The sequence below is a fragment of the Alosa sapidissima genome, chromosome 14 (genome assembly GCF_018492685.1).
Source record: "Alosa sapidissima isolate fAloSap1 chromosome 14, fAloSap1.pri, whole genome shotgun sequence".
In the NCBI taxonomy this organism is placed as follows: Eukaryota; Metazoa; Chordata; class Actinopteri; order Clupeiformes; family Clupeidae; genus Alosa; species Alosa sapidissima.
Window position 1 is genome coordinate 34,542,519 of NC_055970.1, and position 16,693 is coordinate 34,559,211.

At 37.4% G+C, this 16,693-nt stretch overlaps 1 protein-coding gene across 1 annotated transcript in view; it reads left to right on the forward strand.

The window, feature by feature from the left end:
* Nucleotides 1-7,960, forward strand: part of LOC121681487 (transient receptor potential cation channel subfamily M member 1-like) — a 196,737-nt gene extending 188,777 nt beyond the window's left edge. Inside the window, exons 22-25 of the mRNA XM_042061245.1 lie at nt 1,194-1,338; nt 2,187-2,386; nt 2,526-2,658; nt 6,406-7,960. Coding sequence (XP_041917179.1) covers nt 1,194-1,338; nt 2,187-2,386; nt 2,526-2,658; nt 6,406-7,570 — 1,643 coding nt within the window. The 3' untranslated portion in view covers nt 7,571-7,960. The remainder of the gene's footprint in view (nt 1-1,193; nt 1,339-2,186; nt 2,387-2,525; nt 2,659-6,405) is intronic.
* The last annotated feature ends 8,733 nt before the right edge of the window (nt 7,961-16,693 follow it).

Genomic DNA, 16,693 nt, shown 5'->3' on the forward strand with positions numbered 1-16,693 from the left:
ACGGAAAGCGACCACTGTATGTGGTCACAGTCAATACATTTTTTCAAATGTGCTTCATAAACATACAATACTGCACTACAATAACGCAAACATCTGAATTATACTTCCCCCTTCATCCAAATACAGTAATGAAGGTGAAAGGAAGTTATTAAGCCTTAATGGTGCTTCCTATAGGAGGTATTGTCAAACCTGCTACTAATACATGTACTAATAAAAATACAGCATGAAGAAAGTCAAGGACATGCATGCCAGCTTCCACTCATCCCAGTATTAAAGTAAATCTGGTCTTAAATGAAAATGTATTGGCTGTGTTATATCTTTTTTGTGGGATATCCAATTTATATGTAGAAATGCACATTTGCAAAGGGGACTTAGTATGTTGTCGTAAAAGTGGCTCTCCTTTTAATTTTGCACTGCCAATGTGGCTCTTGTGAAAAAAATAGTGAGGATCACTGAACTACATGAAGCTTATACAATATAATTAAAAGTAAATTAAATACCGAACCACACACACGCACACACACACACACACACACACACACACACACACACAGGTACTCACACCCACGCACTCATGCACACACACACACACACACACACACACACACATAAAGGCATGCACACACAGTAGACATGCAGGCGAACACACACACACACACACACACACACACACACACACACACACACCAACACACATACAAACATAAAACACACACACACATGCAGGCAAGCAGACATACACACACACACACACATACTGTACACAGATGGAGACAAATTGACAAGCGTGATTTATTTTTGCGGAGAGAATGTGCAGGACTGAGTGGCGGTCATATTTTGTACTGCTTTGCAGTACATTTAGTTTTTAAAACTTCATCATTTCACAACCAACATTTCAGCAACAGCCTTCATCACCACAGCAGGTCCTGACTAAAAAACACCGCTGGCCTGTTAAAAGCTCACTGCAATTGACTTGTATGAGGAGTATGACTGAAACATTGCTTAGCAAATCCGATCCGAAATGAAATGCATGTGTCTTAAGAAATCCACGGTTCTTAGAAATTTGGAACCGGTTTCAATTTTGAATATAGAATATTTACAATATATAACAATGAACATGAATATGGATTTTAGAGACTTTTTCAATGTGGACATATAAGCATGTTGTTACAGCAACTTTATGTGTTTCTCAGCACCTTGTGGAGAGAATTTGTTTGATGAAGATGGTAAGAAACTTCCTCCCTGCATTCCTGGAGCCTGGCTTACTCCTGCCATCATGGCTTGTTACCTGCTGGTGGCTAATATTCTATTAGTCAACCTACTCATTGCAGTATTCAAGTAAGATACATTCTCAATGCTCATGACTGCATTGCGAGCATTTCACATATAGTACACACTACATAAGCCTTGACATCCTAACTTTGCAGTGAAAACACATACAGTTAAAAAGGGTTCTTTATATATTGAATTTCACTGTATAGTGGGTATGTTGATTCATTCGGCTCTCATGGTGACAGAAATCTTTAAGGTAAAGTTCACATTCAAATGCTTAGTATGTATGACAAATTAATATATTTTGTTGGGCTCTTTGACATTTTGAGGCTCGCAAATCACTGATACCTAAGAAATCCGCTATCAGGTTTAATAATTAACTTATTTTAGGTATAATGTTATTAGGATTATTAATAGAATGTATAGAACAATAACTATGGAGCCTTTTAGATTGGCATATAAAATGTTTTAGTGAAATTCAATTTGGATACCGAAAAGATGTTTCAATGTTTGTTTTATATTTTGGTGGTTTTTTTGTGTTTCAAGTGCTTTTCTTTTCTTTGTTCGTTCTTTTCTTTTCAGTGTGTTTTTTATGTTGCAAGTTTTTTTTTTCTAATGTCAAGTTGCTGTCTCTGTTCTGACATGATAAGTGTTATAATTTTGTAGAACATTTTTAAATAGCTTTATTCTTGCAAATTTGGTTCTGTCATCGGCTAGCATCGGCAGAAAATGATATGTCGGCTGCATAAACTCCATTTGTTTGTAAAAATAATGCCCAACATGTCAACAGGCAGTAGTACACAGGCAACACTAGTGGGAATCAGAATGTTGTGGGGTCATGTTTACCTTTTTCCCATATACCATTCATGAGCATAATCAACTAAGATTTTATGGCAAAACAATCCTTCTTGCAGCAACACATTCACACAGGTGAAATCAATCTCCAATCAAGTGTGGAAGTTCCAGAGATACCAACTTATCATGACATTCCATGACCGGCCAGTCCTGCCACCACCCCTGATCATATTTAGTCATATGTTTATTGTACTTAAACACATCTGCTGCTGTGGCCACAAGAAAGAGGGGGAATTGGACGAGCATGACCAAGGACTAAGTGAGCTACTCCAATGTCACCAGTGCACCATCTTCATTCTAGATTATGCTCAGTGCAGAACATCTTTTAACTATTCATATAATATTAACAGATCTTAATAGCCATTGTATAATTATGCGCTCTGTATGTCTCTTTGTAGAACTCATCCTTAGCCCTGAAGAGTTGAAGAATCTGTATGAGTTTGAGGAGCAGTGTGTGGAGGAACACTTCAGAGAGAAAGAGGATAAGGAGCAGTCCTCCAACAACGAGCGCATCCGCATCACATCTGAGAGGTGAGCTCATGTTCTGAGTCTGATTGTAAAACAATACTGTTCTGCCCTCACCGCTTCCCCAGTGCAGTTATACAGAAAGCTAAACTCCTGATTAGAATTGACCTGTCGCTAAGCGCCACCCTTAGAACGCTGATGAGCCAATGAGTCCAGCCTCAACTGGACTCGGACATCAGCTCGGGCAACTCCATAGGAAACAACAGGGAGGAGGCATAAAATGACAAATTAATGGTTATTTATGTAGTTTATTAAATCAAAAAACACCGACGGATAACCACGGTCAAACGTTTTGCAGGGGGACGTGTAATACTGGTAGCCGGTACCCCGAGAGGCTAGTAAACGGGGTATATTTTCATCAACAATAGGCTAGCCTACAGGACGTCTCTCGCGAATGCAACAGCTCGACGTAATGTAGGCTACTAAGCCAACAACGTGGGCACAGGTTCCCTGTTAAATCCCAAGATGAAAATGCTCATTAACCAACTACTATATTCTTACTACATCAAACATTAACGTAACCTAACATATCTTAGTATCAATCTTCCACTAGCTAGCTATCGTAACACCCCCAATTATCACCACTTTTGTTCAGAAATTCTAAAACAACGATGTTTTTTAACACTTCAGAATAACATTTGCTAAATTAACCTGACATTTTTCAGTAGCCATAAGTGTGTAGATTTGAACAAAATCTGGTTTGTTTGTTAACGGGAGCATTTACTGCCTGAAATATCCGATTTTGTTTAGCACGCTCAGAGTTATAGTGTTGGCCTGATGGGTGGCCTATTTACACCGTTTCAACGGCACATGAACGGTTAGACCGAGAATTCTCGTCGTGAAATTAAAATTCCACTGGAGCTCCAAGCGGTTGTGTACACGCAGCCTTACAACACTGTCTTTGAGTCACGGTAAAATGTCATTTTTGGTACATAGCTAATTTAGATACACCTATGGTGTGGGTGGTTGCGTTTCTTTAGGAGTCTGCTGTCTTAGTTTGTATAGAAATTGATATTAAGTGACGCATACACGCAAGACGGTGGAAATACGGGACCGACGGTAAGGGGGAGTTCCGATAGCTAGCATTAACGTCAGTGGTTTTTGCACAGTGATTTGCACGGCTACTCAACTGCTTGTCACCTTGTATGTATTCTAAAGTTTTGAATACACCCCTCCATAGCATAATTAAGTCCCTTTTGATAGCTTCTGGAGGAAAGTAAATCCTTTTTCGACCAAAACGTCCTCAAAGCCTGCTTTCATATACTGTCAGCTGCCATTGTCCACAATGTATTTCTAATCAAGTCTGGTTTGTTTGTCCGAGTTTTCACACTGTAACAATGGGGGGCGGGGCTTAGCGACAGGTCAAATTGATTGCATTTATGGTGTTCACTGAAACTGAAATAGATAATACATTATACACACTGTAATCGGCTACATAATGCACACTAACACACACTTTACATTGTGATATGTGTATTGATTAACTCAGGTGCGATGGAAAGGCATTCATGACTTTAACACACAAAAAAGGTATACTGTTTCAGATATGCAGTCTACAGGTGCTTTGTATAGTTTTCGGAGTTTAAAATGGGAACTTAGAAACTCCTGCACACTGTTTATCTTGCAAATATTAATTTAATAAACAACATTATTAAATTATATGATATTTCCTACCAAACAAAAGGACCAATACGTTGCTTATTAAATTAATATTAACACAAAAAAAAACAGTCTCTGGGCTATATTGTACACTCAGCGCAACCTGGGGCAAAGCTCGAAGCAAGGCTTGTTCTTATCTTACTTTGGAGATCGCTAAAGAGCTAAACACACCCACCGACTTCAAAACTAGTCCTAATGATGTGTTAATGCACTGTCATTGCGTTGCAGAAGTCTTATCCAGCGCTTTTCCTCAGACTTCGAGGAGAAGCTAGGCCTAGCATACTGTCTTTTCAGCAGTAGTCTATGTGATCAACTTAAGGAAAACTCGCTCACACCCATTGGATCAGATGGCCAATGCTGATCAAACGCCTTTTTTTTTTTTGACATCTGCCAGTGTACAGTTTGATGTGTATTGTTAATGCAGTTATTGAAAGTTATTGAGGCTATGGCACTTTTCTTTCATTATTGGTAGCCTACCACAGTTTATCTTTTGCACTTTTATGGCATTGTAAAAATACAGTCATTCATTAACAGATTACCATATTGCAAAAAAGCTGCTTCTATTTTATTTTATTTTATTCTATTTTTTCTGAGATCACGGCAAGATCACAACACATGATTGGCACAATGTATTCACAACATACCACATGATTGGCACAAGGTATTCACATGTCGTCTTTTAGCCGCGGAAGGGGCGGAATATGTGTAAACAACTGCCATATCGGCGTTACAAACTAACCCCATGCATTTCTATGGAGTCTCCATGGACTCTCTATCCGACCACATAAAGACCTCGGGATACTTCAGTTTGGCTTTAGGGACCCTCTACTCACTACCACGTAAGTGTAATGTTGTTTCGAACTGTAGAAGAGGTATAAAAATAGCGTTTTGTAGCGGCGAAATGATATGCCCGCGTCACTTCCAGGCTAACGAGTTTTGACTAAAAACGGTAACATGGAACTTTCTCAAAACACATCCGAATGACATGATTTGGATGTCAACTCAACATATGTACTCCCAATCATCCGTAAATTGATCTAAAGTGCATTTTACTCTGGATAATTCCTTTAATGTGGTTTGCCTTTGTCTTGTATAATATGTATAACTAAAATCATGTTGGTTTGTCTTTCACAACATTAGGAAGATCAGATCTTATATGACACAATATTCCACACTTCCAAACGTCTTGTACAGGCCATGGTTATCTCCAAACTAGACTAAATGTAATGTAGCCTACTGTTAGCTGGCCCACCTGCTTGTGTAGTAAGATTGTACAGCACGACTGGTCTTCAATCAACCAAAGAGGACACATGTAACTCCTCTCCTAGTTACTCTCCATTGGCTCCCTATAGTGGCCAGAATTACATTTAAATCTCTCACATTGGCCTATAGGACACTTACTGGATATGCTCCCTACTATTTCAATTCTATGATCAAGCTGTACATCCCAAACTGCCCACTGTGGTCTTCTGATGAGTGTCTGTTGTGTCGACCAGCCATAAATGCTAGGTCAAATTCAAGACTCTTTTCCTCAGTGGTTCCTTGTTTGGTGGAATGCGTTACCCAACGCTCTCTGTTCCTGTGATAGTTTTAGGTCTTTCAAGAGGGGTTTAAAGGCATATCTGTTAAGCATGCACTTAGTTAATTAAGCGTTTCGTATGAGATATGGTTTGTGTATTATATTATAGTATTTGTTTATTTACATTGTTTATTTTCATTAGGCAATTGATTGCATTTACATTATTGTTTATTATTAGCCTGGAAAATCCAGACCCTGATAATCTAGAAAGATTAAGGGTCTGGCAAAGAGCAATGTAATGGCCCAACTCGAGGGGCGGCAACAAGCATGCATTTAAAAACATTTCACTTCTCTAACTCCTTTTTGTTGTAAATAAAATCAACTGAGGTGCACTCAGGCTGAGGTGGATGACTATGTAACTTTTGCTCATCTCTCCATCCTCTTATGAAGCCCACCTAGACGTAACCAACCGTATTTCTACTCATGTAACCAACTGTACATATGCAACGTACATTGTGTGAGCACATTTTTTTAAATATTTATTTGAATTTGTGTTCATTTGTTTGGTTTTCTAGGGTAGAGAATATGTCTGTACGTTTGGAGGAGGTGAATGAGCGAGAGCACTCCATGAAAGCATGCCTTCAAACAGTAGATCTACGACTAGCTCAGCTGGAGGAGTTTGCTGGTCGTATGATGAATGCTATACAAAAGCTGGCAGGTTTGGATCACATTGACTTCCTTCAATCTCACTCTAGAAAGTCCTCTATCTGCGATCCTGCATCATTATGGCGACATGGCAGCATTCACAGTTGTGATGGCTACAGTGTGCATCAGCACCATCCAGAGGCAGAAGATCAGAAAAGAACTGAAGAGAAAATGGGATCAGAAACAAAGAGTTTAGAAGAATTTCTAGTGAAAGAGTTGGGGCAGACACTGGATTTGGTTTCAGCTAATGAAGAGGAGAGAAAGAACAAAATGTCTTGCTCAGACATCACACCATGTGGGTTGCACTCCAGTCCAAAACTAGCCACAAAACCAAACTTGCCACACAAACCACTTGCCACACTTTTGCCTACACCACCCAAAGCACAACAGGAAAGTGATAGTCCTGTTGTTGTGAAGCAAAAACTAGAAGCAGCCTTATCATACCCTCTTGAACACACCAGAGCTTTGCAGCACTTTTCTTTCCAACAACTGACAAGACCCATCATCGGACACATCTGCAATAGTGAGACAGAATTACAAGCCTGGGGAAATGATGACAGATATGTTAAGAAATGGTTTAGCCAGCCACTGGCCACAACTAACAAATCCATCTCTAGGCCTTCTGTGTTTGAATGCAGAAAACTTCCAAGCAATTTAACATCTCAAGCCAATGTGGTCAATACAACTCAGAATGTGACAGCACATACATTTCATATAAAGGGAGGTAATGGAGAAATAGAGAAGGCCTTTACAGACAAAGACAGACAAAATAAAACTGAGAAGAAAATAGAACTTGACATGAAAGGTTTGGTTTTTTCAGAGAAGTCAACCTTTTATCAACCTTTACGTTCTAAAAGCTTGAATGCTAATCTCTGGAAAATGAGGAACTCTTGTGATAGTGTTGACCGGTCCTGCCGATCAGCCAGTAGTGAGCATAACCTCCCTGTAGCCTGTGATGGATGGCCCAAGCAGCAGTCTGACAGTCGAAAAAAGAAGAGAGAGGAAACTGACAGAGAGAGTTTGTTGAAAAAATAATTGTGTTTTTTCAAAAATAACAGATTTTATTTCTTCACCTCTGTTCAGCCAGCTACCATGTTGATTTACTTTCATTATCACAGATCCTAGTGTGTTTGCCTTCTGTTACTTGCAGTAGAAGCCACTATACTCTGGTTTTTGGAATAAGTTGATAATTTCATACCATTCCACAAGAAAACAAGATGTGATTTGTTTATTATGTTGGTGCTATAACACATTTTATGTGGGATATTTGAGCTCACCAGGCCATATTTCCATTTCCATTCACCATATTTCTTTCTTCCCTTTTCTTTCCTGCTTTTAAGGCACCATTAGTAGGGGGGCCTATGTGTCTAATTTGGGGGCTTGTGGGATTCGCATGTTAATTTTTGGAGAGTATTATATCTTTGTTCTATGGGTTCTTAAGAGTAAAAAAAACATGTCTCCATTTTTTTTGAAGGTTTTGAAGGACCCAAATCAAAGGTCAAATTCAGAAAAGGTCAAATTTGTTGTTTTGTCCATAAACCTCACATTGCTGGTATTATAGCATAGGGTTTGGTGCCAAAAAGCAAAGATATTCTACAAGGTAGTGTGCAAAAGTGGGCCACATAAACAATACAACATTATAAAACATTTTTAGGCTGATGATTGATCTCTTTAACAAGAAATTGTGCCTAAAATTCTCGAAATTGTCCGCTTAAAAAAATAATACTTCAATATCAATACTATCAATTCATGCCTATTAGTGTGCTTGAGTGTAGGCCTAGCCTGCTCTGTCAGTTATTGTTTACACCCATTCAGAGCACAAAGTGCAGAAATCTCTGTTAAATCAAATTTAATAGACTTATACATAGCACCAGCTGAAGTCTGTAAGGCCTTCCGTAGCTTATGTAAGTGTGAAGAAAAGAAAGGGTAAAAGGATCAGATAGACAAACAGACAGGTGTGTGTGTGAGAGAGAGAAAAAGAGAAAGAGAGATACCAGCATGGACGGATTATGAACTTTCAGGCCCCTGGGCCCAGATGTATTAAGGGCCCCCCACTAATTGTTGTGGGGGACATTTTTTTAAATTGATTTGATGTGATTTCCTGTATTCTGGTGCATTTTGGGGATGGTCAATACTTTAGTTCAATCAGATTCATAGCCTATGTGTTGATATGATTATTGAGGCAATGATTTCATGCAATGGCTTGGGCCCCCTGACTCCTTGGGCCCCTGGGCTTGGTAGGCCTGTGCAGTAATCCATCCCTTACTACAGTACCAGTGACAGTTGGCTGATGATAGCTGGCAGTGATAGAATTTAGAATATCGAATAAGCACATAGAGCTCTGTTCTTCATGGTTGGTGATATTAGTGACCTTCTAGCCTTCTTCATTTGAGGAAGCACATTTTCATAGTTCATGGTGGCACAGTCTAGTTAGGTTATATTCTGAGGGGTGTCTTTCTGTTAGTCAGGTGATGGTACACATATTCTAAAAGAAACAGATTTTGGGCTATGTATCCAGTGGCAGATATGTGTGGACTGGTGAATGACCCATCACTAGAGACATATGCCAAATTTCTTGTTTTTGTCCATGAGAGAGTATGGAGATGGTGATCACAGATCAGCCAACGATTACATTGTTACAATGCAGTTATTTTACAACAGAACAAAGCAGTTTGGCACAGGAACTGCTACAAATCCACCTGTAACAGTGAGCATCTGCAGCATGCTAATATTCGCTACTAGAAATCATGTGAAGCAAGCAGGACCATCTTCTGAACCTGCAGCAACACCCGCAACTGCATCAAGTCCATCTAGAGGGACTTTGTACACTTGTTCAGCAGCAGCTGCTGCCAGCATAGATAAGTGCTTCTTCTGTCAGAAGCAGACAAGAGAGCGTCTTCATGAGGTGTCCTCTTTCAATGCAGGCAACCAACCAAGAACTATAAGTAATATTTTGAAGTCAATGACTTTTAACAGGTAGCCAGTGTAAAGATGCTAGGATGGGGGAAATATGTTCATATTTTTTGTGTGTGGGACCAGCTGCATTTTGAATAAGCTGTAAGCTCTTTAGACAGGTATTATTACAGCCAGCATAATAGCACTGCAATAGCATTGCAATAGTCTATCCTTGAGATGACAAAACAATAATTTCTCGGCATCTGGTAAGGATAAGGACTTCCTTATCTTTGAAATGTTCCTTAAATGGTAAAATTAAGTTTTGGTGATCTGTTTTATGTGATTACTTAGTGCTAGGTCCTGGTCAATTATAACTCCCAGGTTTTTAACACTTGTGGATGAGGTCAGTGGAAGATCACTATATGTAGCCTGTGATGTGGATAGGATATCCCTCATCTTTTTAGAACCTAAAACCATGACTTCTGTTTTATCTGAGTTCAAAAGCAGCAAATTATTCGTCATCCATATCTTTATATCTCTTGTACATGTGTCAAGTTTGGGGTTAATTCATCAGGTTTTATGGAGAGGTATAGTTATGTATCATCTGCTAAACAACAGGGGCCCCAGTACTGAGCCTTGAGGCACTTTTACCATAATCTGGGTAGATGGTTTATTATGGACCTGTACAAATTGTTGACGGTTAGGAAGGTATGATCTAAACCAAGCGAGTGCTGAGTCTTTGATGCCTATCAAATTTTCAAGCCTATGTAGTATGTCATGGTCTATGGTGTCAAAGGCATCGCTGAGGTCCAGGAGGACCAGTATCGATACAAGGCTAGGTTTTTTGAGGGAGGGCTTAATAACAGATGTCTTAAACGACTGCGGTACATGCCCTGATATAATTATTTATAATCTAGAGCAAAACATTATCCAGGAAGGGGAGACCAGTCTTAAGAAGGTGAGTACAAATAGGGTTTAGACAAGTTGTAGATTTTGATGAGGAAATTGATCTTATTATTGATCTTATCTCTAAATGTTTGACATACAATCATAATACTGACATACAATCATACTGTTGAAAATAAGAAAATAACTGTTTTGTGAACTTTATTCAACATAGCCAGTGATTTAGGCGAAATTCATGGTGTTAATTATAGTTAAATATACAATTTCACAAAAATAGGGTTAAAACAGACCCCCTGACTATGTAAATCAATGTTTATGGCTTGGTCTAAGCTCTATTGCTTGTTTCTTATTGACAGAGCTATGACCATGTACAGACACAGTTTTGTTTGGAAACTGTACCTTTAAGTAGAATGTTGATTACAGTAATTTTCCGTGTAGTAGCAACATTGTGTGTATAAACCACAGGACAGAGTTTTATGCAAATTAAAATATATACAGTGAGGCTAAGTTTTTGCACCCATCTCTTGGACAACAAGTTTTTGCACCCATCTCTTGGAAATTGATCTTAATGCCTTAAGTAAAAAAATGAGGACATATCTAACCTTTAAGGACACCAATTTTCTTTGTGAATAAATAATCTATCATAAATAAATAAAAAAATACAAATACAGGGGTCATGACTACCCTTATTTAAATTCCCATAGAGGCAGGCAGATCTTTATTTTTAACGGCTAGTTATGTATTTCATGGATCCAGGATACTATGCATCCTGATAAAGTTCCCTAGGCCTTTGGAATTAAAATAGCCCCACATCATCACATACCCTTCACCATACCTACAGATTGGCATGGTGTTATTTCAGTTAGCCTATTAGCTGGTTTGATTTGCATTAAGCTCAATGAGCATCAAACCAGCTAATAGGCTAACTGAAATAACACTGTATATTTCTATATATGTATTGTATACATGTATGTATTAATTGCACCCGTGTATTAAAGGTACACTATGCCGATTTAAGTATTTTTGGAGACTATAGCCTGCTAGAGTCACAATATGACGATACACAGCTGTACCTGCCCATTAGTTCCTCTGATCCTAGTATGCTGAATTCCTTAAATGAATGTCTTTGTGACATAAAAAAACTGGATGTCAAACAATTTCCTCCAGTTGAATTCTGCGAAAAAACAGAAGTCCTCATCATTGGATCCCAGCACATAGTGAAACAAATGATACCATCCTTAGGTCCCTTTCAATTTTTAGATTGTGTAAAACCTGTTGCAAAGAATCTTGGTGTCTGATTTGACAGTAATTTAAGCTTTGAACGTCACATCACAAAGCTCATACAGTCTTGTTTCTATCACCTCAGAAATATTTCCAAGATTAGTTCCATCTTAACTTTTAAAGACACTGAGACCATTACATGCATTTATTTCTTCACGCCTGGATTACTGCAATAGTCTTTTTTTCTTGTCTGAACCAAAAATCTATAAAGAGACTTCAAACTGTTCAGAATTCAGCTGCCCGGCTTCTTACTAAGACAAAGTACTGTAATCACATTACTCCTGTTTTAGCTTCACTGCACTGGCTCCCAGTAAGCTTTAGAATTGATTTTAAGATTCTTCTGATTACTTTTAAAGCTCTACATGGCCTGTCTCCCAACTACATACCTGATACACCTGTGCGTACTTTAAGATCATCTGGTAGTGGTTTTCTAACTATTCCTAAGGTCAATCTCAAAACTAAAGGGGAGAGAGCATTTAGTGTCAGGGCACCTAGGCTCTGGAATGACCTGCCTGATGAAATCAGGTCAGCCAAGTCAGTGTGCTCTTTTAAATCCCTCCTTAAAACTCATCTTTACAAGCAAGCCTTCCTTAGTTTTGTTTAAGTAATATACTTCATTTTGTGTTAAGTTTATTACGTTTTATTTCAGTGTTAAGTTTTATTTCAGTGTCAAGTTTTATTTCAGTATCCTAAGTTTTATTTCAGTGTCAAGTTTTATTTCAGTAAGTTTTATTTCAGTGTAAGTTTATTTTCCTTTTTCAAATTTATGTTAAGTTCTAATTGAATTAGTATATATTATTTGATTGTTATATTATTATGTCTTATTTGCATTTTTTGTATTTATGTTGATATTGTACAACTGTTTTGAAAAGTGCTATATAAATAAAGATTATTATTATTATTATTATTATTATTATATACTTATATTTTACTCTGCTGTTGTAAATAGCAAACTTCTCGTGACTTATCCCTGTCCCTGTATACAATGAAAATGCTTTTGTTGTGGAGGTGAAGAATTTAACAACAGGCAAAAATATTCCCAAAGAGTTATATCTACTAACAAGGTAATTGTAAACGATTCTCGTGAGATTTGTCGGGCAACCGTTCTTGAAGTTGCATGGATGGTTTTTTGGTAGCGACTCATTATAAGCGAATGTTTTTTTGGTAGCGACTCATTATAAGCGACTGTTTTTTTGGTAGCGACTCATTATACATTATAATTTTTAATAAATATAAAATAAAATTAATAATAAATAGTATTTTATTGACTGTCTATGCACAATTTAAACCAAATTTTGCTGCTCTTATTTTTTTTCATTATTATATGTGCCCTCTTATTTACTTACTTTTTTGTTTACTTGAATGTTATGTTTGTCTGTGGACTTAAATTGGTAAAATATGTCTTGTCTTCACCGTGGGATAGAGAGAAACGTAATTTCGATCTCTTTGTATGTCTGGAACATGTGAAGAAATTGACAATAAAGCTGACTTTGACTTTGACTTTGACTTTGACTTTGATAATAGGCGAATCGTTCACCTAGCATAGCTATATAGCATAGATGACATCTATGCTGTATAGCTATGCTACAGTAGGTGAACAATTTGCTTATACTGTAAGTTAGTTTACGATCAAATTGGCTTCATAAAGATGAAAATCAATAGCCCAATGAATCAGAATCAGATTGTGCTTTAATCATAAAGAAGAATAAAGAAAAAAAATGCATTCCCATGTATATTCCCATGAATACCTGTCCCCTTGTATTAACCTCATAGCCATTTTGCAAAATGCACATCTTACACTTTTGTTGAGATTGCGTAGAGACCTGTAACGCCTCCCGGAGGGGAGTGAGGTGAACATTCTGCAGTGCTTTCCGGTCTGAGGCAGAGCAGTTGCCATACCATACTGTGACACAGTTGGTGCGGATGCTTTCGATGGTGCAGTGGTAGAAGTTCACCAGGATCTGAGGAGACAGGTGGACCTTCTTTAGTCTCTTCAGGAAGAAGAGACGCTGGTGAGCCTTCTTGATCAGGGTAGAGGTGTTGAGGGTCCAAGAGAGGTCCTCAGAGATGTAGACTTCCAGAAACGTGAAGCTGGTTACACGCACCCCTTAAGGCCTGTAAGCAAATATAGCGGGTCAAGGACTTGCCTACATGAGTTGATGATAAAGGTTTTAATAATCTTTTTCCCCTTCACAGAAATCTTTCCAATCCCAAAAAGGAGTCAATTTGGCTGTACTTTATGGTGTAATACGCACCCAGATTTATACTCCTATTTTGAGTTAGATATTTTCTCCAAAAGGATATTTAAGAACTGAGTAGGCTGTATATATACAGTAGGTAATACTCTCAGAGCAAACTATTTTATTTTAATTATGATTGTTCTTTTTGTTGTTTTTATTTTCTTGTTGGGGATTCAGGATTTTCAGACTAAAGGTCTTATGAGATTGAGCATTTTTGCAGTTTATTTAATTATTTAAGTTTATTTATTTTTCACATGGTCTTGATGAATAATAGTCATTGTCCATCTCTCCCTTTTAGGTGTTTTTATAAATGTCCAAAGTTCAGGTAAAGTGTTAACTGTAGTCTTTCATTGCTATGGAATGTGTCAATATCTGTTTTGTCTTTAAATGTAAGACATATGTGTGTTGCTGTGAAGAGGAAAGCTTTATTTTATTATGCAAAATAAACTGAGGCAGATATTGTAATGCTCCAAGAGACACACTCTGTTGAACTGGATGCCACACAAATTACACAAATTTAAAAGAGAAATACTAGAGATGGTCACATATACTGTACCACAATACTGACCAAGCATGACCCATGACTTTTTTTCTCTCCACATTGTGAGTTCACTCCATACATCTATCCATTTCCAAATATTTTGCACTGGACATCAGAGCATATATACTGCAGTGAATGTAAAACATTTGTGAAGACGAAAACAGGCAAAGGTCAAACCAAGAAATTCACCATACATACTGTATGTTTGTAAATGTTGCTCAAATCACATCTGATTCATAAATGTCTTTGTCTTTGTTCTTATGTCCCTCCAGGTCTACAGTTATCTTACACTAGTCATCTTCCTCTAGATTTTGCCTCTTCCCCTCAGTGCTACATTTCCTTCAATTTTTATTGTTGACAAAAGCAGAGAAATGTGTATAGTGTTTTTGTAAATCAATGTCTAGTGTTTGCAACAGAACACTGTTAAAAGGAAAAGCTAAGGCTGTCAATTTATCAAACCATATTATGTTACAATTACATAAAAGTTTTGAACGAAACATAAATTATTGTGTTCAAATCATCCCAACTGCGCATTTCATTTATCTAATTGAATCACGTAAGGTATACGGTTTGAAAAGTGAACGAGCCACAGTTACTAAACTACAAAACGTGAAATTAAACAAACTCATGTTTTTCTTTCAAACATAATGTCAATCGAACTGCCATATTTTGCTACAGCCATGAATTCATCCATAAGAATCACGTTAAGATCAATATGAAGCACTTAAGCACTGATCCTGGTGAGCACATGATCACATGGGATGCCTTACATTAGTGTCACGCTACTATTTATTGTAAATCTACTATTTATTGGCTAAATTTGAGCGCCCCCTCTGTCCTCTGTGATGCGCGTGGTGGGAGCAGCGGTACTGAGTAATAATGTCATGATGATAACGGTGACCATTTGACCATTAACATCACATTTCCACACTGTTGTTGGTATGCCTACACCATAACATCTACATGGACAGTTGTCATCTTGTTAAATGGCAACTTATACTAATAGAGAGTAATGGTAACTAGAAAATGCAATTCCAGGGAATTACCATTGCATGTAAATGCAAAAAAGCTGCTGTGTATAACATTAAATTACTTACAGTATGATTATTCAGATTACATAGACATGTCCAGTATTCTTGAAAAACACTTACTTGATTAGATGTTAGCGTAGAGTACTGTATATGACAGTCAGTAAAAATAAATTGTTAATTCAATATTGATCAACATTCTTTGTTTTAATACAGCAAAATGATACCCAGAATACACTAATGAACACGTAACAACCAATGTAAGCTTGAAGTAAAAAAAACACAGTTGTGTGTGTGTGTATATATATATAAATATATATATATATATATATATATATATATATATATATATATATATATATATATATATATATATATATATATACACAGAACTTGATAATGCCAATCATATTATCCTAAGACAGATCTATTTATCAGTGGTAATTCTGAAATGGCAGCAAGAGCTAGAGGTCTCAGTTAATTGTAATAAATAGGTCACTTTTGATGGTGATATAGACTGAAGAACAAGATTCAGCCCTTCAGATGATCAGTTTTAGACAGAACTTAGGTTAGAATCTTAATTTTCACACAGCACAGCTCAGGTCTAAAAACAGAGGTCTAACAGCACAGCTAAGTTTCACAGATGTCACAGCACAGGTATGATTCAAATGTATGCATGCTTCATATAGTTGTCGGCATAGTCCTCCTGCAACAATATAATACTCAGAATGTCTCAGTGTAGATCTCAGATCTACGTCTATAGTTCAAAGGTATGTGCAGATATGTTGAGATATGGTCACATGTTTTTAGGAATTAATGTTAGTGTTAATGTCAGCGATGTATGGTTGGCAGGATGTGCACACAGACAGGCACACACGTAATGTAATACACGGTCATCACCACACTGGTCTGGTCCCTAAAAGACAAAAGCAAACAAGTTAGAGTTATACCGAAAACATGGAATGTGTACAATTGTTCAATACAACTTAGATATTTAAGTGAGGTTGTTGCACCATAAATCTGCAATGGTAGTTAAATATACTAGCCTATAGTATTTCACTGCAAACAAAGCAACATTTTTTGTTTATTAATTTCTGTTTAAGGATCGTTGATAGCCAAACAGTTTAAAGTACACTGCTTAGAACATTTTGTAGGCAAAGGGTGTGTTGTTGCTGTTGCTAATTATAAACTGAGTCTTAAGGATGGACCATTCTGATATTAAGCATCTTGATAAACAACTACACTATATCGCACAGCTTGCTAGGTC